The sequence below is a fragment of the Hemiscyllium ocellatum genome, chromosome 23 (assembly GCF_020745735.1).
Source record: "Hemiscyllium ocellatum isolate sHemOce1 chromosome 23, sHemOce1.pat.X.cur, whole genome shotgun sequence".
Lineage (NCBI taxonomy): Eukaryota > Metazoa > Chordata > Chondrichthyes > Orectolobiformes > Hemiscylliidae > Hemiscyllium > Hemiscyllium ocellatum.
In genome coordinates this window covers 5,282,845-5,308,275 of record NC_083423.1, presented here as the reverse complement: position 1 = coordinate 5,308,275, position 25,431 = coordinate 5,282,845, and the positions used below count along the sequence as shown (strand labels likewise).

The 25,431-nt window shown below is 42.1% G+C and overlaps 1 protein-coding gene across 2 annotated transcripts in view; it reads right to left on the bottom strand.

Annotated features, from left to right (window-relative positions):
• Positions 1–16,485: 16,485 nt before the first annotated feature.
• sephs1 (selenophosphate synthetase 1) overlaps positions 16,486–25,431 on the bottom strand; it is a 59,660-nt gene continuing 50,714 nt past the window's right edge. For both annotated transcript variants that reach the window (XM_060842618.1, XM_060842619.1), the window contains 2 exons: positions 18,653–18,865; positions 16,486–17,978 (listed from right to left, as the gene is read on the bottom strand). In XM_060842618.1, the coding sequence (XP_060698601.1) occupies positions 17,764–17,978; positions 18,653–18,865 (428 nt within the window). In that variant the 3' untranslated portion in view covers positions 16,486–17,763. The remainder of the gene's footprint in view (positions 17,979–18,652; positions 18,866–25,431) is intronic.

The window sequence follows — 25,431 nt, the reverse complement described above, 5'->3', positions numbered from 1 at the left end:
AGTGCTTTGAAAGGCTGGTCATGGCATTAATCATCTCCAGCCTCCCCACTACTCTTGACCCACTCCAATTTGCCTATTGGTCCAACTGATCCACGTCAGATGCCAAATCACTCATCCCTAGAACATCTTGACACCAAGAATCCTACACATTGACTACAGTTCAGCCTTCCACACTATTAATCGCTCGAGAATGATTACTAAAGTTAGTGGTCTCAGACTAAGCTCCACTCTCTGCAACTGGATCCTCAGTTTCCCGACCCACAGGCCACAATAAGTGAAGACTGGGGACAACATTTCATCCTCACTAACACTCAACACTGGAGACCCCCCACTGTACTCACTGTATACCCATGAATGCATCACCAAATAGCAGACTAATGCCATTTACAAGTTCGCTGATGACACCACCATAGTCGGTCAAATCTCAGATGGCAACGAAACAGACTACAGATGGGAGGTGGAAGACCTGGAAAAATGGTGCACTGAGAACAACCTAGCTCTCAATGCTAGCAAAACCAAGGAACTCATTACTGACTTTCGGCAGGATGTTATCTATGCCTCCCTCCCCCCCCCCCCCCCCCCCCACCCACTCCTATACATTAACAGCCCAGAGGTGGAACGAATGGAGAATGTCAAGCCCCCAAGAGTGGTCATCCACAAAAAGCTTTCTTGGACTCTTCATGTGGACACACTGGTTACAAAGGCACAACAACATCTCTTCTTCCTCAGTCAGCTGAGGAAATTTGACATGATGGCAAATACCCTTGCCAACTTTTATAGGTACGCCATCGAGAGCATTCTGTCTGGATGTATCACTACCTGCTATGGCAACTGTACCATTCCCCAAGATCGAAGACGGTTACAGAGAGTGGTGAACTCGGCCCGGACAATCACAAAGACCAAACTCCCATCTATAGAATCCATCTACCAGGCCTGCTGTCAAGGAAAGGCCACTAGCATTCTCAAAGATCCATCCCACCCTGACAATGTGACAATAAATTCAATTCAATTCAGCTAACCTGTACATCCCTGGACAATTTCTCATCGCCATTCCACGTACCCTGCACATCTTTGGACTGTGGGAGGAAACCCGAGTACCCAAAGGAAACCCATGCAGACACGGGGAGAATGTGCAAACTCTACACAGGTACCTGAGGTTCAATTCCAGCCTGGGACCCTGGCTCTGTGAGGCAGCAGCGTTAACCACTGAGCCACCATGCTGCCCGATTGTGGTTTTTACAATAAGACCATAAGACATAGGAACAGAGTAGACCATTTAGCCCATCAAGTCTGCTTCTCCATTCAATGAGATCATGGCTAATATGATAATCTTCAACTCCAGTTAACCAATGTTGATTGAAGGATAAAGATGGGCAAAGATAACTGGAATTTCTTGCCTGCTCTTCTTCAAATTTGTGCCAATATATTTTTAAATGTCCATCTGAGAACAGCATCTCATCCAACAAGTGGCATCTCCAATAGCCCAGAACAGTTTCAGATTTACCTTCTATGCTCAAATCCTGGGTTGGAACATAAACAGTCAATCATCTGACTTAGAATGAGAGAGTTCCCAGCTGAACCAGAGAGTTCTGAGAATGGAGTTGTTCCTTAGAAGGAGCAACTGATTTGATGAACATAAATTTAAATAGACCAAGAAATACTACAGAAAATCTCAGTACGTGCACCGATAATTCCCATCTCTGCAAACAGAGTTAACTCTCACGATTTCAGCAGAGACAGCGTGTGTGTAAGTATTTAACTTGTATGCAAACATTTGGTGGTGGCTTCGATTCAGAAAGGTAAGGGTTCAAGTCTCACTCCAGACATAAAAGCAGCGATTCTAGGTTGACACTCCTGTGCTGTACTGGCAAGTGCTGCACAGCTGAAGGTGCAACCTTTCAGATGAAATGTTACACTGAGGTGCGTATGTTCCCTCAAGTGGACATATTTTGAAAAATAGCAAAAACCAACATCCTGGGCAAAATTGATCCCACACTTTATCTGGTCATCACTGCTCTGTTGCTTGCAGTATTTTGCTGTTGACACATCAGCTGCCACATTCCCTACAACAGTAACTACAGTGCAAAAATACTTTATTGGCTATGATGCACAACGGGAGATGCTAATTAAACAAGCCATTTCTTTTGGCTGTACAAGTTAATTCAAACATCCACACAATTGAACTGCATAGTTTCTTTTCCATAAAACAATGTGTTCAATTTATAGAGTACATCAATATCTTCCAGATCAGTTAAGTCATTTGCACCACAATGGGCCATTCAATTTTTTTGTGGACCCCCCCTGGAACAAGACAATCGTCCCATTCCCCAACTTGGTTTCTATAACCCTGCAAGTTTATTCCTTTTAAAATGATTTGCACACTCATCACTCTCTTGGGCAGCAGGTTCCAAGTCATTACCACTTAGATTTAGATTTCCTAGAGTGTGGAAACAGGCCCTTCAGCTCAACCAGTCCACACCTACCCTCTGAAGAGTAACCCACCCTAACCCATCCCCTTCTGACTAATGGCACCTAACACTGTTGGCAATTTGGCACAGCCAATTCACCTGACCTGAACATTTTTGGATCGTGGGAGGAAACTGGAGCACCCGGAGGAAACCCACGCAGCCACAGGGACAACGTGCAAACTCCACACAGACAGTCGCCCGAGGATGGAATTGAACCTGGGACTCTGGTGCTGAGGCAGCAGTGCTAACCACTGATGCACCATGCCACTTACTGTGTATAAAAGTTATTCCTCCTGGATCTCTTGATCTTAAATCTGTATAACCTGGTCCTCAGTAGAAACAGCTAATGGGAAAGGGTATTGCTTATCTATGTTATCTACAACTGTTGCAATATTGTTCACCTATCAAATCTCAATTGCCTTTGTTCCAAAACAACACCAGACTTTGCAACCCAATTTTTCTAATAAATCCCCTTCCACTCTCTAAGGAATCTCTACATGATTCCCAAAAAGTGTTGTGAACAGAACTGGTCCAAAGCAAAACCTTATGTCCATCAATGTAATTTTCCTGCTGGTTAAATGTGTTGACTTGCGGGGGAGGGGAATGGAATAGGTTAGGAAGAAGGACAAACCTTTCCAGAAAAACATTCTACTTATTAGTAAACAACGTTTAATGATCTCCATTTTAAAAGAAATTCATCTTTGTTGTTTCCTGTTGATTGTGCCTTTGTTCACTCCGATCTTTAATTGTTTCGTGTCTAGTTTTTCTATGTTTCTCACCAACTGTTCCTCTCATATAATCCATTAATCACTTGTACATTTTTCACTTCCTTCCACCTTGGCCCCTCCTCTTTCTGTAAAATTACTACGCTCGTTTGTTGTGGTTGGTTAAACTCCATCCTACCGTCACCTCCACAATCTAATTTATGCAAACCTTGGGCTTAAAGGTTCTATTCACGGGTGGGCTCCCTGTTTAATAGGTTGCAATGCTTAACCTTGACCAGGAATTATGGATCCCAGAAATTATCTTCTAACACAAGCTCAGACAACATAGCACGTGAGACGGTAGAATTGAGATATATCAAGAGGCAAAAAAATTAGCAAGAGTGGTATATAGACCACCAAGCTGTAATATTGCTGGAGGAAATGGAATTAAAACACAAAATCATAAACGTATGTTGTAAAGAATCACCTGTACCTAAGGTGAAATATTTGTTTCTGAGACTAGGATTGAATTTTGATATGGGAAACTTTGATGGTATGAGGCATGAGACAGTTTGGATGGATTGGGAGATGGTACTGAAAGGAACGACAATGGATAGGTAATAGCAAATATTCAAACACTGAATGGGTGAACTATAAAAATTTTTATTCCTGTCTGGCGCAACAGTACAAAGAAAACAGTGACCAAGCCATAGCTGAAGAGGAAAGTTAGAGATAGTATTAGATTCAAATGATTTTTATAAAGTCACAGAATTTGACAAAAAAAACAATAGACCTGAGCAGTGGGAAGTTTAAAAGTTAAAGGAGAACCAAGGGATTGATCAAGATGGGAAAATAGTTTGCAGAGAACATAGCAACTTTTATAGTAAGTTCTTACAAGTATTTAAAGAGAAAAAAATTTGAGGAAACTAATGTATGTCCCTTAGTCAAAATAATGAATATATAATGAACAAAGAAATGGCTATTGAAATAAATTTATACTTCGCTTGTTTTCACAAAGGAAACAATTAAAGTACCAGATGTAGAATACAGGGTTCAGTGAAGTGAAACTGAAGCAAATCTGCATTTGCAGAGAAAAGATGTTTGAGAAATTGGTGAGACTGCAGGCTGAGAAATCCCCTATACCTGATAATCTAGTACGTAAGGAAGTGGCCACAGAAATAGTGGATGCATTGGTGATCATCTTCCAAGACTCTTTAAACTCTGACACACTTTTGATAGATTAGAGGATGGATAACGTAACTCCACTATTAAAAAAGGGAAGAAAAAACGGAATTACAGGCCAGGAAGTCGGATATTGGTAGTAGGAAAGACTCTAGACTCCATTAGCAAGGATTTTATAGCAGTGCATTTCAAAAACTGTAGTAGAAGCAGACACTGTCAGCATGCTTTTACAAGTGGGAAATTGTGCTTGATGAATCTACAGCAATTCTTTAAGGATGTAAGGATGCAATCCTGTCCCCACAAACAGAAAGCAAAGATTAAAAATAAATGGGTGTTTTTCTGAATGGCAGGCAGTGACTGGTGGGGTTTCACAGGGAGCAGTACTAGGACCCCAGCTATTTGTAATGTTAATTATTTAGATGAGGGAACTAAATGTAACCACTGAAAATTTGAGATGACACAAGGCTGATTGATAGGGTGAGCTATAATGACACAGCATGAGTTGGACAGGCTGGGTGAGAGATGCACGGCCGTTGTGTATATAATGTTGATAGATGGGAGGTGATCTGCTTTGATAGCTATAATAGAAAAGCAGACTATGATTTGAATGGCTGTAAATTGAAAGGTGGAAATGTTCAATGAGTGTGCCCTTGCACAATTGCTGAAAGCAAGCATGCAGGTGCAGCAGGCAGTGAAGGCGGCAAACTATTATGTTGGCCTTCATAGTGGGAGGATTCAAGTACAGGAACGAGGATGCCTTGCTGCAATTATACAAATCACTGGTTAGGCCACATCTGGAGTATTGTGTGCAATTTTGGTCTCCTTATCAAAGGATGTTCTTGCTATACAGGTAGTACAGCAAAGGTTTCCCAGATTGATCCCTGGATTGGATACAGAACTGGCTCAAAAGTAGAAGACAGAGGGTGGTGGTGGAGAGTTGTTTTTCAGATTGGAGGTCTGTTGTAGTGGTTCTGTTCGCCAAGCTGGAAGTTTTGGTTGCAAACGTTTCGTCCCCTGGCTAGGAGACATCATCAGTGCTCTGGAGCCTCCTGCGAAGCGCTTCTTTGATGTTGCTTCCGGCATTTATAGTGGTCTGTCCTTGCCGCTTCCGGGTGTCAGTTTCAGCTGTCCGCTGTAGTGATTGGTATATTGGGTCCAGGTCGATGTGTCTGTTGATGGAGTTTGTGGATGAATGCCATGCCTCTAGGAATTCCCTGGCTGTTCTCTGTCTGGCTTGCCCTATGATAGTAGTGTTTTCCCAGTCGAATTCATGTTGCTTGTTGTCTGAGTGTGCTGGAAGAAACATCAAAGAAATGCTTCGCAGGAGGCTCCAGAGCACTGATGATGTCTCCTAGCCAGGGGACGAAACGTTTGCAACCAAAACTTCCAGCTTGGCGAACAGAACCACTACAACAAGCACCCGAGCTACAAATCTTCGCACAAACTTTGAACACTTACGGGCGAGAGACGCTGAGACAAGCCAGGAAATGGGAATCCTGCGCTAACCGCCTAAGCGCAACATATGAACAACTCCGGTTTCTACACGAATGCCAAAAGAATCATATCCTTCCACAATGTGTCAGGTACAGACCACCAGTCAATAATCCACAAGCCAGGGAAACAGCCAAGCAGAACGGATTCAGGATGACCCAGGTAATGATCACAGACGCTCACAACCGACTGCACAAATACAAACAAGAAATTGCGCGCCAAAAGTCGTTAATTTCAAAGACCGCTAATCATGAATGGACCCGGACCACAGAACAGGCTGTCACTATAGGACAGAACAGGACAACACATCGCAAAAAAACGGCACTAAAAGAAAAACTGGCCAAACTAACACACAAAAAAGAGGACACTACAACACACACCTGGGTTAAAAACCTCTCCCACAGACAGCTCACAGACATGGAAAGAACTATACTGACCAAGGGACTCAACTACAACCACAGGGACGCCAAGACAGCAGACTTCCTAGCAGCACTGGAATGCACACTCAGGAACAATGGACTGACTGAAGAGACACAACAAACAGTGAGACAAACAGTCGTACCTATGATGATAAGAAAAAGACAAACACATAACCTCAACACCAAGGAGAGGGAAGCACTGAAAGCACTAAGAAATGATAAGAACATAATCATACTACCAGCAGATAAAGGCAGAATGACTGTCATCCTAGATAAATCAGACTACATCAAAAAAGCACAACACCTACTAGCAGACACCAACACCTACCAAATGAAGGATTCGGACCCCACACCACAACTCACCAATAGAATAAATAACACTCTAAGGAATCTACAAAAAAATGGACAGATAACCAAAGCGGACCTACGAAGAATGAAACCGGAAAGCAACAACACCCCCAGATTCTATGGACTACCCAAAGTACACAAACCAGACATCCCACTCCGACCCACAGTATCACTACCAGGGACACCAGCATACAAACTGGCCAAAGAACTACAACAGAAACTGAAACACCTGGTCAGCGGATCCAAACACTCCATACAATCAACACAGGAATTCTTGGATGCCATCAGGAATACACACATAGACAAAGAAGAAACCATGATCTCATTCGACGTGATGGTACTGTTCACTTCGATTGACAAAACCCTAGCCAGAGAAACAATAGCCAACCTACTGGACATACAGAACAGAAAACAGGAGGCAGAACCTATCAACAAAGATGGCATACTTAAACTACTGGACTTATGCCTCACTACACATTTTACATTCAACAATCAGATATACGAACAAATCAACGGAACACCCATGGGATCACCAATCTCGGGACTCATAGCAGAGGCAGTTATGCAAAGGTTAGAACAAACAGCCCTACCACAAATTCAACCCAAACTCTGGGTCAGATATGTCGATGACACTTTCGTAATCATCAAAAACACGGAAATAGAAAAAACACACCGGATCATCAACGCCACACTCTCAGGCATCCGATTCACGAAAGTAGAAGAAAAGGATAGCCAACTCCCATTCCTAGACGTGATAGTACAGAGAACACCGAACGGAGAATTCACCACAAGGGTACACAGGAAAACAACACACACAGACCAAGTCCTAAACTATGAAAGTAACCACCCCAACACACACAAACGAAGCTGCATCAGGACACTATTCAAAAGAGCTACAACACACTGCAGTACACCAGAACTGCGAGAAGAGGAAGAGGAACACCTATACAAGGTATTCGCCAAAAACGGATACCTGCGCAACTTTATCAACAGATGCCTAAGAGATAGACCACGGAACGAGGACATGCCACAACCAAAAGGACTAGCCACACTACCATACATCAGGAGCGTTTCAGAACTGACAGCCAGACTACTGCGACCCCTAGGACTCATAACGGCACACAAACCAACAGCCACGCTCAGACAACAACTTACTAGAACAAAGGAGCCAATACCCAACATGAGCAAAACTAATGTAGTTTATAAAATATCATGCAAGGACTGCACAAAACACTATATAGGACAAACAGGAAGACAGCTAACAATCCGCATACATGAACACCAACTAGCCACGAAACAACACGACCAGCTATCCCTAGTAGCCACACACTCAGACAACAAGCAACATGAATTCGACTGGGAAAACACTACTATCATAGGGCATGCCAGACAGAGAACAGCCAGGGAATTCCTAGAGGCATGGCATTCATCCACAAACTCCATCAACAGACAAATCGACCTGGACCCAACGTACCAATCACTACAGCGAACAGCTGAAACTGACACCCGGAAGCGGCAAGGACAGACCACTATAAGTGCCGGAAGAAACATCAAAGAAGCGCTTCGCAGGAGGCTCCAGAGCACTGATGATGTCTCCTAGCCAGGAGACGAAACGTTTGCAACCAAAACTTCCAGCTTGGCGAACAGAACCACTACAACAAGCACCCGAGCTACAAATCTTCGCACAAACTTTGGAGGTCTGTGACCAGTGGAGTGCCACAAGGATTAGTGCTAGGTCCTCTACTTTTTGTCATTTATATAAATGATTGGACTCGAGTGTAAGAGGTATAGTTGGTAAGTTTGCAGATGACACCAAAATTGGAGGTGTAGTGGATAGCGAAGAAGGTTACCTCAGATTACAACAGGATCGTGATCAGCTGGGCCATTGGGCAGAGACGTGACAAATGGAGTTTAATTCAGATTAATGCGAGGTGCTGCATTTTGGAAAAGCAAATCTTAGCAGGTCTTACACACTTAATGGTAAGGTCTTAGAGAGTGTTGCTGAACAAAGAGACCTTGGAGTACAAGTTCATAGCTCCTTGAAAGTGGAGTTGCAGGTAGATAGGATAGTGAAGGCAGCATTTGGTATGCTTTCTTTTATTGGTCAGAGTATTGAGTACAGGTGTTGGGAGGTCATGTTGCGGCTGTACAGGACATTGATTCAGCCACTGTTGGAATATTGTGTACAATTCCTGTCTTCTTCACATGAGAAAGATGTTGTGAAACTTGAAAGGGTTCAGAAAAGATTTACAAGGATGTTGCCAGGGTTGGAGGATTTGAGCTACAGGGAGAGGCTGAACATCCTGGGGCTGTTTTCCCTGGAGCATCAGACACTGAGGGGTGACCTTATAGAAGTTTACAAAATTATGAGGGGCATGGATAGGGTAAATAGGCAAGGTTTTTTCCCTGGGGTGGGGGTGTCCAGAGCTAGAGGGCATAGGTTTAGGGTGAGAGGGGAAAGAGGTAACGTTTTCATGCAGAGGGTGGCATGTATATGCAATGAGCTGCCAGAGGAAGTGGTGGAGGCTGATACAATTGCAACATTTAAAAGGCATTTGGATGGGTATATAAATAGGAAGGGTTTGAAGGGATATGGGCCGGATGCTAGCAGATGGGATTAGATTCAGTTAGGATATCTGGCCTGGATAGGTTGGACTGAAGGGTCTGTTTCCTTGCTGTACATCTCTAGGACTCTAATAGGATTCACATATGGAGCAAGATTGAATCAGTTAGGATCGTATTCATTGGAGTTTAGGAAAATGTTGTAATATTCTAACAGGACTAGAGAGGTTAGATGTAGGGAGCATGTTTCTGATGGTGCGAAAGTCCAAAACTAGGGGTCATAGTTTAAAGGATAAAGGGGTAAATGTTCTAGGATAAGGTGGAGAAATTTCTCCTGCCACAGTGTAGGGAGCTGGAGAATTCACTACCACAAAGAGTGGTTAAGGCCAAAACATTGTGTCTTCAAGGAGAAAGATAAGGCTGTTGTGACTAAATGGATGGGGGTGGGGGTATACAATAGGGTAGGCAAAAGTGAGGACTTCAGATGCTGGAAACCAGAATTTAGATAAGAGTGGTACTGGAAAGCTGGAAAAGCTTTTGCCTGAACCGTTAATTTTCTTCCTCCTCGGATGCTGCCTGACTTGCTGTGCTTTTCCAGCACCACTCTGATCTGTACAATAGGGTATTGAGCACAGTGATTAGTCATGATCATATTGAATGGCAAACACGTTTGAGGGGCCAAGTGGCCTACTCCCACCTTCTATGTTTCTATCTTTCAGCCTTTTCAAAAGTGTATAGGTGTCAAATTATTAGCTGCTTCAGTAGTGTAAGGTCACTACTGCACATGCTATTATTGGCTGCCATTTAATTTGCTGTTAACTATAACACATCTCACAGCTGATGCTTAATACATGTTTCTCAGTTCAGCTTTTAAAATGTCAGTGTCGCACTACATTCATTTCAAGAATCTTAGGTTATCCTTCATGCATTTTTACCTGTCTGTCCTTCCTTAAACGGACAGTCCCTCCTCTTCTCATTCCAACTTTCCACTAGTCTCTGAACTTGACAAACCTGTATTAAATTTTAATGACAATTTAATTTAGATATAATCAATGTGAAATTCCAGGAAATTCCCTTTACTCTTCATAGCCATTTGCCCCAGCTAATCTGTTCACTTCAACATTCTTTGCTGAACAGCATCAGATGTGCTAATTTTCTTAAAAAATATATCCAATTAGGGGTATATACATTGCTGTTAAGGCCATGCCTAATTGCCCACGAGGAGCAAGTGTTTAGCTGCCTTAGTTGACTGCTTGGCAGATTACAGTCACTTAGATCTGGAGTCAAATAAAGGTTAGACTTAGTTCAGATGACCACTCTCTTTGCCTAAAGAACATTTACAACAATCCTTCAAAAGTAAAACTAAAATTCTGTAGGTGCTGAAAATCTGAAAGAACAAAAACAACACAAAGTCAGGCAGCACCTGTGGAGAGAAGCAGACTTAATATTTCAAATACCTTTCATTAGAATAATAGCTTTGTGTGAGGACTTTTTAAAAAAAAATCAGATTTAATTAACCAAATTTAAATTTATGATTTGGAGGTGCTGGTATTGGACAAAATTAAAAGTCACACAAAGGTTTATTTAAAAGTACAAGCTTTTGGAAGGCTGCTCCTTTGTTGAGCAGGTACATAGAACACAGAATTTAATAAGTAAAAGATCAGAGGTGCCATACAACTGATGCAATATTTTCAACAAACTTAGATGGCTGTTGATTTTTAAAGCACTTAGAATAGGAATGCAGGTGTTAATCTGTAAATCCCAGAATTTCTTTCAAATTACAGAGATTAAACCCACTGATATCTTCAGGTTTTTAAAAAAGTGACATTGCAGCGGAGACAATGCATTAAAGCTGTGAGGTTAGAGTCTGTCTGTATCCCAAACTGGAGTCAGACTGGTTTTATTTCCAAAGTAGGAATTCATAAAATATCACATTGACTGCCTACAGATTGTGTGTTTTTTGAACAAAATAGAATCTGGAAATGCAAATTCACCCCATAGACTTATGTGGGTGGGTGCATGCTTGATAGTGCTAGCAAGTGTGATATGCCTATGACAGGGTGTGCATATGTATGTGAAAGACAGCATTTATCTGAGAGAGGATCTGTGATTGTGTTTGTGTGTGTGTCTTTGTGCGTATGTTTGCTTGTGAGAAAGTAAGTGTGTATAGAGTAGTGGGGTCATCTGCACTGCGACATGAACCCAAGATCCCGGTTGAGGCTGCTCTCATGGGTACCGAACTTGGCTATCAACCTCTGCTCGGTGACTCTGCGTAGTTGCGTATAGAGTCAGAGAGTCATAGAGATGTACAGCAGGGAAACAGACCCTTCAGTCCAACTCATCCATACCGACCAGATATCCCAACACAATCTAGTTCCACCTGCCAGCACCCAGCCCATATTCTTTCAAACCCTTCCTATTCATATACCCATCCAAATGCCTCTTAAATGTTGCAATTGTACCAGCCTCCACTACTTCCTCTGGCAGCTCACATACCACCCTCTGTGTGAAAAAGTTGCCCTATAGGTCTCTTTTATACCTTTCCCCTCTCACCCTAAACCTATGCCCTCTAGTTCTGGACTCACCCCACCCCAGGGAAAAGACCTTGACTATTTACCCTATCCGTGCCCCCCCAATTTTGTAAACCTTTATAAGGTCACCCCTCAGCCTCCGACGCTCCAGGGAAAACAGCCCCAGCCTACTCAGTCTCTCCCCATAGCTCAAGTCCTCCAACCCTGGCAACATCCTTGTAAATCTTTTTTGAACCCTTTCAAGTTTCACAACATCTTTCCTATAGGAAGAAGACTAGAATTGCACATAATATTCCAACAGTGGCCTAACCAATGTCTTTTACAGCCGCAACATGACCTGCCAACTCCTGTACCCAATCCTCTGACCAATTAAGGAAAGCATACCAAACGCCTTCTTCACTATTCTATCTACCTGCAACTGTCTTAATTCTGCCTTGGAGGACATTCACCTGAAGATCGGAGGCCAAACGTCATTGACCACTGAAGTGTTCCCCAACTGGGAGAGGAACATCCCTGTCTGGAGATTGTTGGGCGGTGCCCATCGTTGTAGCATGTGCATGTCTCGGGGCATCCTTGTCTGCAAGTGTATGAGATAGACAAATGTTGACCAAGTCACAGGAGTACCTGCCGTGCATGTGGAAGATGGTGTGAGACCTTAAGTTATCTTGGGGCTGTGACTCGAAAGAAATTCTGGGATTTACATATCGATCGAAACCTGCACTCCCATTGAGTGTTAAAAGACTTAACAGCCATCTAACTTTATCTAATACATTGCATCAGTTGTATGACACTTTGATCTTTTACTTGTAATTCTCTGTCTTACGCACCTGCTCCACCAGCTACCTGAAGGAGCAATGCTCCAAAAGCTTGTACTTTCAAATAAACCTGGAGGATTATAACCTGGTGTTGAGAGATTTTTAAATTTAATTTACAAGCAGCAATGGTGGGATTTCAACTTGTGGACTTGATATTACATAACCATGTTCGTGTTTTTACAGCAAGGTGGCATGCTGAATATAAATATGTTAGATGACCAGTCAGCTTGCTATCCTCCCGTCAGCTCAAAGTTGGTTGGGTGTTAACATTGGAGTCCAACTAGTGAATCTAAATAATGAAGGATCAATTGACCTTTTTATAAACATACTCTGCCCAAACCATTATACTATATCAGATTGACCTGGAGTGCTCTTTAAGCTACAAAGGTCTTCAAATTCCACTTGTACCAGACATGTCACATGTCTGAACAGGTAGATTAAAAACATCTAGTGATTGGCCTGGGTAATTGTGTGGGAGTAGGTAGCCCATTTTTAAAATGGCAGGAAGTACCATCTTTGGAAGGTGCTCTTTGCCTATTGGGGGAAATTTCCCTCCCAATTGAAATAGCCTACTTTCTTCCTATTCACACAACTTGTCAACCCAACTCTTTCACTCCACGTGATCCAGAATCTCACTAGGCTTTCTGAGTGGGCCAATCTGCAGCCTCACCAGTGCCCACAGCTGAGTGGACTCCTGGAGTAGCCTAGACTGACCAACAAATCCAGCATCTAATTCTTCCTCCCTAGTGAGGGGAACCACTCTACTAATTTAACCTCTCAACTTTCACATTTCTAGCAAGTACAGTTTTTCCTCAAGCTGTGAAAATCTCAGATATTTACATAACTATTAGCAGGCAGGTATCAACAAACGCAGAATTTAAACAAAGCATGCTGAACTCTGTTGCAAGTGTTGTCATACATTCCGTCAACACAAAAGTACAAATTCCTTGGATCATAAATGAGTTAAGACTTATCGTTTATCTTTGAGACTACAAAGCCATGGGGACTTTGCCAGGAACAATATTTCTGTAACAACAGTATTTTCAGATCTTTTGCTGAGAAAATCATTTCTTAGAATGAAATAAATAGGTTGGTGAAGAATATTGCTGAGTTAAAGACACAAATGTTGGATGTAATGCCCATTTACAAGATGGTTAGTGGAAAACTGATCAATCTGATACCTAAAAATGAATTTCGCTCATGTGACTGCTGTGGTGTGTCAAGCTTAAGAGCATTAAAATGGCAGCAAGCAGGAGTTAAAAAGCTAAATTATGATCATACACCTGCATTTGTGACCACAATTTTCAGATTTTATTTCAGATCAGAATTAGTGATAAGTACAATCTTTTTCACTCTTTATTTGGTCTCTTGATTTACAAAGGTGCTTGAAGCTCAACGTGGAGCAAACTACCAGCATTTGGTTTTTCAAACTTTTCAACAAAATACTGGTCCATAAAGCAGCTTATTTCAGACAGAAAACCTTTTTAACATTTGGCCTGTCAGAACTCCTATGCAGGTTGCTGCAATCTTTTATCTAGCTGGTTCTAAGCTTATAAAAAGAGGCCAACTGATTTGTAAATTGGAACAAATGGCTAGAGATGATTGAGCATTTATTGTCAATTGATGCTTACATCCAGATGGTACAGATTAATTGCCACTAGATGGCTTCTGGATCTTTTTTTTTAGATTACTTACAGTGTGGAAACAGGCCCTTCGGCCCAACATGTCCACACCAACCCGCCGAAGCGCAACCCACTCATACCCCTACATTTACCCCTTACCTAACACTACGGGCAATTTAGCATGGCCAATTCACCTGACCCGCACATCTTTGGACTGTGGGAGGAAACCGGAGCACCCGGAGGAAACCCACGCAGACACGGGGAGAACGTGCAAACTCCACACAGTCAGTCGCCTGAGTCGGGAATTGAACCCAGGTCTCAGGCGCTGTGAGGCAGCAGTGCTAACCACTGTGCCACCGTGCCGCCCACTACCACCGTGCCGCCCACGGATCATCCACTTTAAATGTGGTTCTCTTCAAACAGGAGGTAGAATTCAGTCTTAATGCTATCTGTAGATTACTTTTACTGTTAGAACTTTACCTGGTTTCAGAAAACAAGTAGATTTGTATCCACTAGATTACCCTTCTCAAATTCTATTTGAGAAGCTTTAAAAAGGCGACTCAATTGTTTTTTCCAAAATAAAAAAAAACTTTTTTTCCCACTGCAGTATTAATAGTAAGCAAAAATTATACAATGGAGCATCCACTGAATTACCCTTTTCAAAAAAGCTATCCAGAATTTAAGATATCTAAGGCACAGCCATTTTATAAATCAAACATTATCAACAACTCTTTCTTACATCCTTTACAAGACTTAGACAAACATGTATAGCATTCTCTAGAATGTTCTTGGGCATTTTCCCCCAGCACTGATTTTAAGGCAAACGGTCTTTACAATTCCCAGGTTCATGATTCTCTCCTTTAAAAGCTAAACAAATGAGACAGTACTCAGTCTATTGCAGTCCTCAACTGGATTTGAAGATCTCAATAAAGATGAGCCATACCAACTTCTTTGCACATTTACTTTAAAAATGTATGGTAGTAATCATTTCATTCCTTGAGTTTACTGAAATGCTGTTTAGACGTCAGGCTTAAATCACAGATATTCAATAGATTTGGCCACCGCAACTGCAAAAAAAACAAAATTAAATTTCTTGAACAAGTTGGTGAGCTTAAAGACATTAAGTGGTACCGGGGAGCCGCAAACTGGCACTTGAGAAAAACAAGCAATAAAAAAAATGTAAAATTTGAAAACAGTTCTAACGCATGAAAAGTTAACCAGAAAAAGACAACAGTTCTGTTAACGCACAGGTTTTTAAAAAAGTAAATCACGAATAAAGTCAACTCAATGATTCAGAAAAATTTAACTAATTCCCAACAGATCTGATATCATGATTAAGTCATTAAGTGGGTTATGCTAGAAGGCAGAACATCATTCCTTAAAAGCAGAATATCACAGATGCCGGAAATTGGAAATTAAAATTTAAATTGTTGGAAACAACAGGTAAGGTAGAATCTGTGGAAAAGTGAGAAAAAACAAGCAAACATTCAAGTTATGATGCTTGAACAGAATTAGTTAGGGTTTGTACCTGAAATGTTAGCATTGCACCAAATGGAGAAAAAACAAACTGTCTGTCCCACAATCATGGTTCAGCGTCATTTGACACTGCTACTCAGTAACATAAAATAAAAATGGAAATCACTGGAAACACTTGTCATCCACCATGTGGGTCTTTTCAGAGATGTAATTGACCTGAAAATGCGAGAAAGGTGCAGAGGTTGCTGAATAAACTAAATTTATCAACACCTCATGCACAAAAAAAAATGAAGAACTTGATTCACACATTTGTCATGCGTTTATCCTCCAACAGTTCTTTTCCATTTGGCTGTTAAATGATTTGTTCTGCTAGTAGTTTGTCCATTATGACTTGTTAAAAGTCCTGAATGGTACCTATTGTTGCGATCAGAAGGCAAACTATTTCTTTGAGAAAAAGCAATAGTTTTGTAAACAGATGGAATAAACTTGTACTATTATAAACACACTTTCAGTTGACCAGGGTAGGATAGTAACTGAAGTTTTTCATGATGTCAGAGACAGCAATACCTTTCTATTTGAAGAGAACTATTTAAAAACAAATTAAAATATGCAATTCCTTAAGCGCCCAAGTTCTCAAACACAGATGCACAAACGCAGACACAGACATAATATGTACTTCGCTATGAAGTTAGCGCACATTAGAACAAACAAACTCCTATGGTGAAAAAGCTGCATGTGGAATTCTGAATCAGCCCTAAGTCACAGTTTTTTTATCTCATCGCATCACTGAAAACCACCTCAAGAACAAATTAAGCAAAATAACAATGCAGGAGTATTCGGAAATGGGAAAAATGAAATCAACAACAATTTCAACAAATTTCCGATTTAATGAACAGGGTTATTGTGCTATGTGAAAACTATCAGGAAGGAGTGGGTGGGTGGGGGTGGAAATTACAAAAAAGGAGGCGGAGAAAGCAGGAAAAAGACCCCAAGAAGCAAAATCCTAAAAAAAATTTATACACTTTTAACATATATGAAAATCAAAACAAAGGCATGTTTACACTAACAAAATAACATACAACAAGGTGGATGCTGACAGGAACTGTGCGGAAAGGAGGAATCATTTCAAATATTCATTAGACTATTATGTTAAACTTCAAGATGTGACATCGGCGATATAAATCACATTAAAACAGACTAGTCGAGAATTGATAGAGTATAATTAAAAATAAAAGCTAAGCAGCATTATGCTAAAGATTATTTGTATTTATAGAAAAGCAGATGCAGATATCACTTTACAAAATATAAAATGTATTAAACACTAATAACCACAGCACATAATGTCAACATAATTGATTATTATATTTTTAAAAAGTCATAGTGTAGTTCATTCTGAGCTTCAATCTTAGAGTATTTTACAGTAGCCTTTCGTTTGGTCTGTAACATTTTCTGCATGATAAAACAGCGAACCACAGTGTAAACTAACACGTGTTTGCTACAAAATAATAGAAAACATACCATGATAACATTATTGTTTAAGATTTACCATACTGGAAAGAAACATTTCTTTTCCAAGTGAAGTGCTGGCCATGCGAATATAGCACAGAGGACCTACTCATTTTTACAGACAGATCAACTGAGTAAAGTCAACACTAACAATACATCTTAACAATGTGAAAAAACATTACAAACCAAAGACCAAATGAAATCATGCAAACTGCTGCATTCCATTAATCGTTATAACAACTGTAACTCTTTCTGAAAAGCTTTCAAGGCAACAAATTTGCTGACAAGTAGTTTTCATCTAATATAGTGATCAGACAAATGAAATGCTGCTGCACTGCTGTTGGTAAGGTGTGCTCTATGTGAAGCACTTTAAGAGAGCCTATGCGGCACAGACAGTAAGTGTCTAAAGATTCAAAATGAATCAACAGTATTGGATATTAAGTTCTCAACTTAGAAGCTGCCTTAGTATTAGGTGCATCTTCAGTTAATGTAACAGAAAAACAGGGCAATGGATTTTTTTTTATATCCACGCATGATCTGCCAAAAGGCCAACACAAGGCAGACAAGTTAAATTTACAAAGTTGCTTGGGATGGCATCAGAACTGCAACAAGTCACCTTTTCTATGTGCATTTTTTCTTTTAAGACGTGGCACCAGGAGTTGGATTAACGTTTTGTGTTGCAATTGTTGGAGCTACTTCGATGATCCGTGGTTTGTCAATGATCCTGGCACTACGATTGCCCTTCTCCACAATCCCAATTATCCACGCCTGATATCCTTCGCCATATTTTGGTGATTTTATTTCTGCACAAAACCGAGCTGCTTGTTCCCGTGGAAGACAGATCAAAAGGCCTCCTGCAAATAGAAATGTTTCACAAGTCAACCTTCAGAACACGGTGACAGCGAAAACTGAATGAGTATCTGCCCATGTAATTATAGGGCCATTGAAAGGGGCTCGCAGTACCTAAATCATTATTGATGGGGCTATCACGAAACTGTCAAGATTCCTGCTTTGGATACGCCGGCGTTGGACTGGGGTGTACAAAGTTTAAAAATCACAACACCAGGTTATAGTCCAACAGGTTTAATTGGAAGCACTAGCTTTCAGAGCGCTACTCCTTCATCAAGGAGAAGCGCTCCGAAAGCTAGTGCTTCCAATTAAACAAGATTCCTACTCACACTCACCATTTAGATATTTCAACTGGGTAGCTTGCCAAACGCAAACATGAAAGAGGGTAGTGCTGGGCTCAAGTGCAAAGCCCCGGAAATGAATGGCACTCACATTGCTTCAAGCTCAAAATGTAAAGAGTGCTTATATGGACAAAATATTAGGAGACAGTCAGCAACAACCAAATTATAATTCAGCAAGTGTGAGCACCTTCAAATGGACAGGCAACTCCGAAAAAGCAGTTTCCAGTACAGTACTGACTTAGGTAGAACACAATGTTCAATAATTACACAAGTACTGCATTTCTGCACAAAACCGAGCTGCTTGTTGCCATTTTCAAAATACTATTCATAGAAGTTACCTGATGTTTCAGGGCAAGTGCCATGCATCAATCCAAACATATTCCCACATGCTTTGCTCACTGCTGCCATCTTCGCAAGGACAGGAAGGTTATGGATCACAAATGACACTTCATTTCGTTGCTGTTTTGCCAGGTTCTGAGCATGTCCAAGAATCCCAAAGCCTGTAATATCCGTGGCTGCATGTGCATTGAAAGTGTGCATAAGGCCAGCAGCTGCAAAGCAGAAAATTAGAACATAGAATATTACAGCACAGTACAAGCCCTTTGGCCCTTGATGTTGCGCCGACCTGTGGAACCAATGTGAAGCCCATCTAACCTACACTACTCCATTCTCATCCATATGTCTATCTAATGACCATTTAAATGCCCGTAAAGTTGGCGAGTCTACTACTGTTGCAGGCCCCTACTACTAGAGTAAAGAAACTACCTCTGACATCTGTCCTGTATCTATCACTCTCAATTTAAAGCTATGTCCCTTTGTGCTAGCCATCACCATCCAAAGAAAAAGACTTCCTCTCCACCCAATCTAATCCTCTGATTATCTTCTATGTCTCAATTAAATCACCTCTCAACCTCCTTCTCTCTAACAAAAACAGCCTCAAGTCCCTCAGTCTTTCCTCATAAGACCTTCCCTCTATACCAGGCAACCTCCTAGTAAATGCCTTCTGAAACCTTTCCAAAGTTTCCTCATTCTTCCTATAATGTGGTGACCAGAACTGTACACAATACTCCAGGTGCGGCCACACCAGAGTTTTGTACAGTTACAGCATGACCTCATGGTTCCAAAACTTGATGTCTCTACTAATAAAAGCTAACACATAAAAGCCTTCTTTACAGCCCTACCAACCTGGGTGGCAACTTTGAGGGATTTATGTACACAGACACAGGTCTCTCTGCTCATCTACACTACCAAGAATCTCACATTCGCCCAATACTCTGCATTCCTGTTACTCTTTCCAAAGTGAAAAACCTCACACTTTTCTGTACTAAACTCCATTTGCCACCTCTCAGTCCAGCTCTGCAGCTTAGCTATGTCCCTCTGTAACCAACAACATTCTTTGGTAGTTTCCACAACTGTATTGACAGTAGTAATTTACTAACCAATCCTCCTATACCCTCATCCAGGTCATTTATAAAAATGATTAACAGCAGTGGACCCAGAACAGATCCTTGCGGTTCACCACTTGTAACTGAACTCCAGGATGAACCTTTCCCATTAACCACCACCCGCTGTCTTCTTTCAGCTAGCTAATTTCTGATCCAGACCTTAGATAGACATTAATACATTAAGCAGCATATATCACAACTTGTTTGCGGATATGCTGTAGCTTTTGTAGCTATATGTGAACTTTTGTACAAGGGAATCAGGAATTGATATTAGATATAAGTATTAACATTAGTTCATAAATGTCACATGAGAAAGCTTAAGATTCAATGTCTTTGAAACTTATATCCATCCTAACTGGTGGCTAAAAGCTCTCCATCCTCTAGTTAAGCAATGAGCAATCACGAATAGGAACATTAAAAAAATGTAGTTGAAAACAATCCCCTGAAGTCACATCTGCTTAGTTTCAGAAACTTTCAAATGATTTGAAATTTATGAACCATAATTTGAAAAGGGATTGTTTTTATAATTATATGGAAATCTTCAATTCAGACAAGCTGCGGAGCTGTAGCAAAATCTCCATATTTATAGAGAAAGCAGTGTTCAAGACTTAAAATAAACAGTCACTGTTATTACAATAGATCTAATTGATGACTGGATCAGTTGGTCAAGATGTCTTTAGCAGTTAAACATCTGGCACCAAACTACACAAATGGAGAAAAATTATAAGTCTGATAGATGTTCATAATCAATTGAGCTAATCTCAGTCATAGTGGCAGTTGCCTGCAACAGATGTATAAAATGTGCTCAACAAAAATAACTGAAGAAAAAGAAAAAGTGTAGTTTGTTTCCTAGTTTCTTTAATTAGAAACCGCAGGTTAAACTGTGCATTTTAGTGCTCAGTTGCAAAATCTTATTAGAGTCATAAGAGATGTACAGCAAGGAAACAGATCCTTTGGTCCAACTCGTACAGATATCCGAACCTAATCTAGTCCTATTTGCCAGCATTTGCCCCATATCCCTCCAAACCCTTCCTATTCATATACCCATCTAGATGCCTTTTAAATGTTGCAAATCCACCACTTCCTCTAGCAGCTAATTCCATACATGCACCACACTGCGTGCAAATGTTGCCCCTTAGGTTCCTTTTAAATTTTTCTGCTTTCACCTTAAACCTATGCACTCTAGTTCTGGACTCTTCCATCCCAGGGAAAAGACCTGGTCTATTTACACTATCCATGCCCCTCCAGGACACCTTCACCATCAATCCCATCGCCCCATGGCCAAAGATTTCAACTCTTCTCCCCACGCCCCCCAACTCCTGAGGATATGCAGGCCCTGGGGCTCCTCCACTGCCACTCCCTCACTGCCCAACACCTGGAGGAAGTATGCCTCATCTTCCGTCTCGGAATACTTCAACCCCAGGGCATCAACGTGGACTTCAGTTTCCCCACTTCTCCTGCCCCCAACTTATCCCAGTTCCAACTTTCCAGCTCAGCACTATCCTCGCGACCTGTCCTACTTGCCAACCTTCCTTCCCACCTATCTGCTTCACCCTCCTCTCTGATCTAATCACCTAGTTGGCGGCATGGTGGCACAGTGGTTAGCACTGCTGCCTCACAGCGCCAGAAACCTGGGTTCAATTCCCGACTCAGGCAACTGACTGTGTGGAGTTTGCACGTTCTCACCGTGTCTGCGTGGGTTTCCTCCGGGTGCTCCGGTTTCCTCCCACAGTCCAAAGATGTGCGGGTCAGGTGAATTGGCCATGCTAAAATTGCCCGTAGTGTTAGGTAAGGGGTAAATGTAGGGGTATGGGTGGGTTGCGCTTTGGCGGGTCGGGGTGGACTTGTTGGGCCGAAGGGCCTGTTTCCACACTGTAAATAATCTAATCTACCTTTATCTCCACCTCCAACCACCTGTTGCACTCTTAGCTACCTTCTCCTCAGCACCACCCCCCTCCCACATCTCTCTCTCCACCCCAGAGGTTCCCAGCCTCATTCCTGATGAAGGGCTCCTGCCCAAAACGTCAATTTTCCTGCTCCTCCGATGCTGCCTGTCCTGCTGTGCTTTTCCAGAAACACACTAATCTTGTCTCTGATGTCCAGCATCTGCAGTCCTACTTTCGCCTCGTTGATCTCGGACTTAGCCCCATTCTCTGCAACTAGATCCTCAGCTTCCAGACGCACAAGCCAGAGTGAAGATTGGGGACAATATTGCATCCTCACTAACATGAGCATCCCCAGGGGTGCGTACTCCGCCTTCGAATGTACTCCCTGTATACCCACGACTGTCACCAAATACCAGACTAATGCCATTTACAAGTTCGCTGATGACATCACCATAGTCGGTCAAATCTCAGATGGCAATGAAACAGACTACAGATGGGATGTGGAAGACCTGGAAAAATGGTGCAGGGAGAACAACATAGCTCTTAATGCCGGTAAAACCAACAAACTCATTATTGATTTTTGGCGGGATGTTACTCGTGCTCCCCTACACATTAACAGTGCAAAGGTGGAACGAGTGGAGTGTGTCAAGGTCTTGGACTCTTTACGTGCATGCACTGGTTATAAAGGCCCAACAACGTCTCTTCCTCCTCAAGAAATTTGACATGATGGCGAATACCCTTGCCAACTTTTACAGGTGCGCCACAGAGAACATTCTTTCTGGATGTACCACTACCTGGTATGGCAACTGTACCATTCAAGATCGGAGACGGTTAGAGAGAATGGTGAACATGGACCAGACAATCACAAAGGCCAACCTCCCATCTGTAGAATCCACCTACCAGACCCACTGTCAAGGAAAAGCTGCCAGCATTTTCAAAGATCCATCCCACCCTGGCAATGCTTTTTTACAACCTCTACTATCGGAGAGGAGATACAGAAGCCTGAACACACGCACCAGTCGGTTTCGTAACAGTTTCTATCCTCCTGTTGTTTGAATACTGAATGGACTCTCAAACTCTTAACATTCGCCTGTACCTGTGTTCTTTTTTTGCCACTGTTTACCTATTATTTACTTATCTATGCTACCTAACTCTGATCTGCCTGTATTGCTTGCAAGACAAAGCTTTTCACTGTGCCTTGGTACACGTGACAATAAATTCAATTCAAATTCATCTGTAGTCCTCACTTTCTCCTATATAACATGGGTGGCACGGTGGCACAGTGGTTAGCACTGCTGCCTCACAGCACCAGAGACCTGGGTTCAATTCCCGCCTCAGGTGACTGTCTGTGTGGAGTTTGCACATTCTGCCCGTGTCTGCGTGGGTTTCCTCCGGGTGTTCTGGTTTCCTCCCACAGTCCAAAAATGTACAGGTTAGGTGAATAAGCCATGCTAAATTGCCCGTAGTGTTAGGGGCAGGGGTAAATATAGGGGAATGGGTTTGGGTGGGTCGCACTTCGGCAGGTCGGTGTGGACTTGTTGGGCCGAAGACCTGTTTCCACACTAAGTAATTTAATGTAATTTCATAGTCACGGAGTAATAATCAGTAAGAACCAGCAGCCAACATGGAGAATGCAGCAAAAACATTTTCATTAGGAACTGAGATTTTTAGAGATCCCGCAATAAAGATGTAATCAACAACTGGATGATGGTATTACTTTGGAATTAAACCTATTGAAACAGGTGTCTGTTAGATAAAGAAATTTTCCAGTATCGTCATCTAGTGGAGATACTGGTGGGCCACAGTTCCAGCAAACAGCAGCCTAACAAAATTGAGCACTAAGTAAAATTAAAAGAATGCGGATGCTGTAAATCAGAAAAGAAAACATTTCTGGATAAGTTCAGTAGGTCTGGCAGCATCTGCAAAGAGAAACCTGAGTTAACATTTTGGGTAGAGGGACCCTTCCTCAGAAGTGATGCTAAATGTCAGTTATTATTCAGAAGGCAGGGTTGGAGGGACAGTGAGTAAGGAGTAAACGATAGGTGGGATAGAGCTCAAAGAGACAGAAAAACAGCTGGCCAGACAAAGGAGTGGATAGCGATCTTGGGAGGGTGAATAGCTGCTAATGGGGATTGTTAGTGGCTGACAACGGATTGCGTGTAATAGCAGGCAATGTGATCACAATTTGGAGATACCAGTGTTGGACTGAGGTGGACAAAGTTCAAAATCAAACAACACCAGGTTATAGTCCAAAAGGTTTATTTGGAAGCACTAGCTTCATCAAATGATTGTAAAAGCAGCGCTCCAAAAGCTAGTGCTTCCAAATAAATTTGTTGGATTATAACCTGGTGTTGTTTGATTTTTAAATGTTGTCACAAGGCCTGGTGTGTAATGTGGGGGCTGAGACTTAAGAGTTCAAGTGAACTAGATATTGATTCCTGAATGCTGCAAGGTCCCCAAGCAGAAAGTCAGATGTTTTTCTTCGAGCTAATGCTGAGCTTTACTGCAGCACTGCAGCAAGCCTGAGACAGACATACTGGCCAGGGAACAGAATGGTGTGTTGAAGGGGCAGGCAGCAGGAAGCTCAGGGTCACTTCTGTGGGTATGACATCGGTGTTCTGCCAAACAGTCACCCCATCTATGCTTCATCTCCCCACTGTAGAGATTACATTGTGAGTTTCTTCTTAGCACATCGAATGAGCTGGGGATGAAATGGAACTGGGGAGTAGTGCAGCCTTGAGCCAATGTGATGTGATGTGATGTGATGTTCTGACGATGCATGGCACTGGGTGTGGATCTCAGGATGCAGCAAGAACATCTGTCTGCAGCGTTGAACATCGTGGAGATATCGGTGATCCTGAATGGATTCAAAGCACGAGGGATGAAACTGGAGTTGGAAGCCACGTGGGGTGAGTCTGAGCAGGAGGCAGTCAAAAAGGAATGTGACATCACTATGGAAATTAGTTTTAGCAAATAGCTGGCCAAACACCAGATATTAGTGAAATTAATGTTGGTGGACAAGAATAAAAAAAATTGGACCATAAATCCTGTTTATTGCATTCACTGGACACAATGTGGTCTCCTCTACATTGGGGAAACACAGCACAGACCAGGTGATCATTTTATGGAACATCTATGTTCTGCCAGCAGAAATGAGGTGGAGATTCCAGTTGCCTGCTACTTCAGCACACGATCCTGTTACTTGGCCAATATCTCTGTCTCAGGCTTGCCGCAGTGCTCCAGCAAAGCTCAACAAAAGCTGGAAGAAAAACACCCCATTTTTCACTTGGGGATCCTGCAGTCTTCATGACTCAATATCAACTTCAAGACTTGAGCTCTCTTATGTCCCAGCTCCCATCCTCTTCCCCACACACCAGGTAGAGTCAAAGATGTACAGCATGGAAACAGACCCTTCGGTCCAACCTGTCAACGCCGAGCAGATATCCCAACCCAATCTAGCCCCACCTACCAGCACCCGGCCCATGTCCATCCAAGCCCTTCCTATTCACAAACCCACCCAAATGCCTCTTAAAATGTTGCAATTGTACTAGCCACCACCACATCCTCTGGCAGCTCATTCCATACACACACCACCCTTTGCGTGAAAAAGTTGCTCCTTAGGTGTCTTTTATAGCTTTCCCCTCTCACCCTAAACCTATGCCCTCTAGTTCTGGACTCCGCACACCCGAGGAAAAAGACTTTGTCTATTTATCGTATCCATGCTCCTCATGATTTTGAAAACCTCTATAAGGTCACCCCTCAGCCTCTGAAGCTCCAGGGAAAACA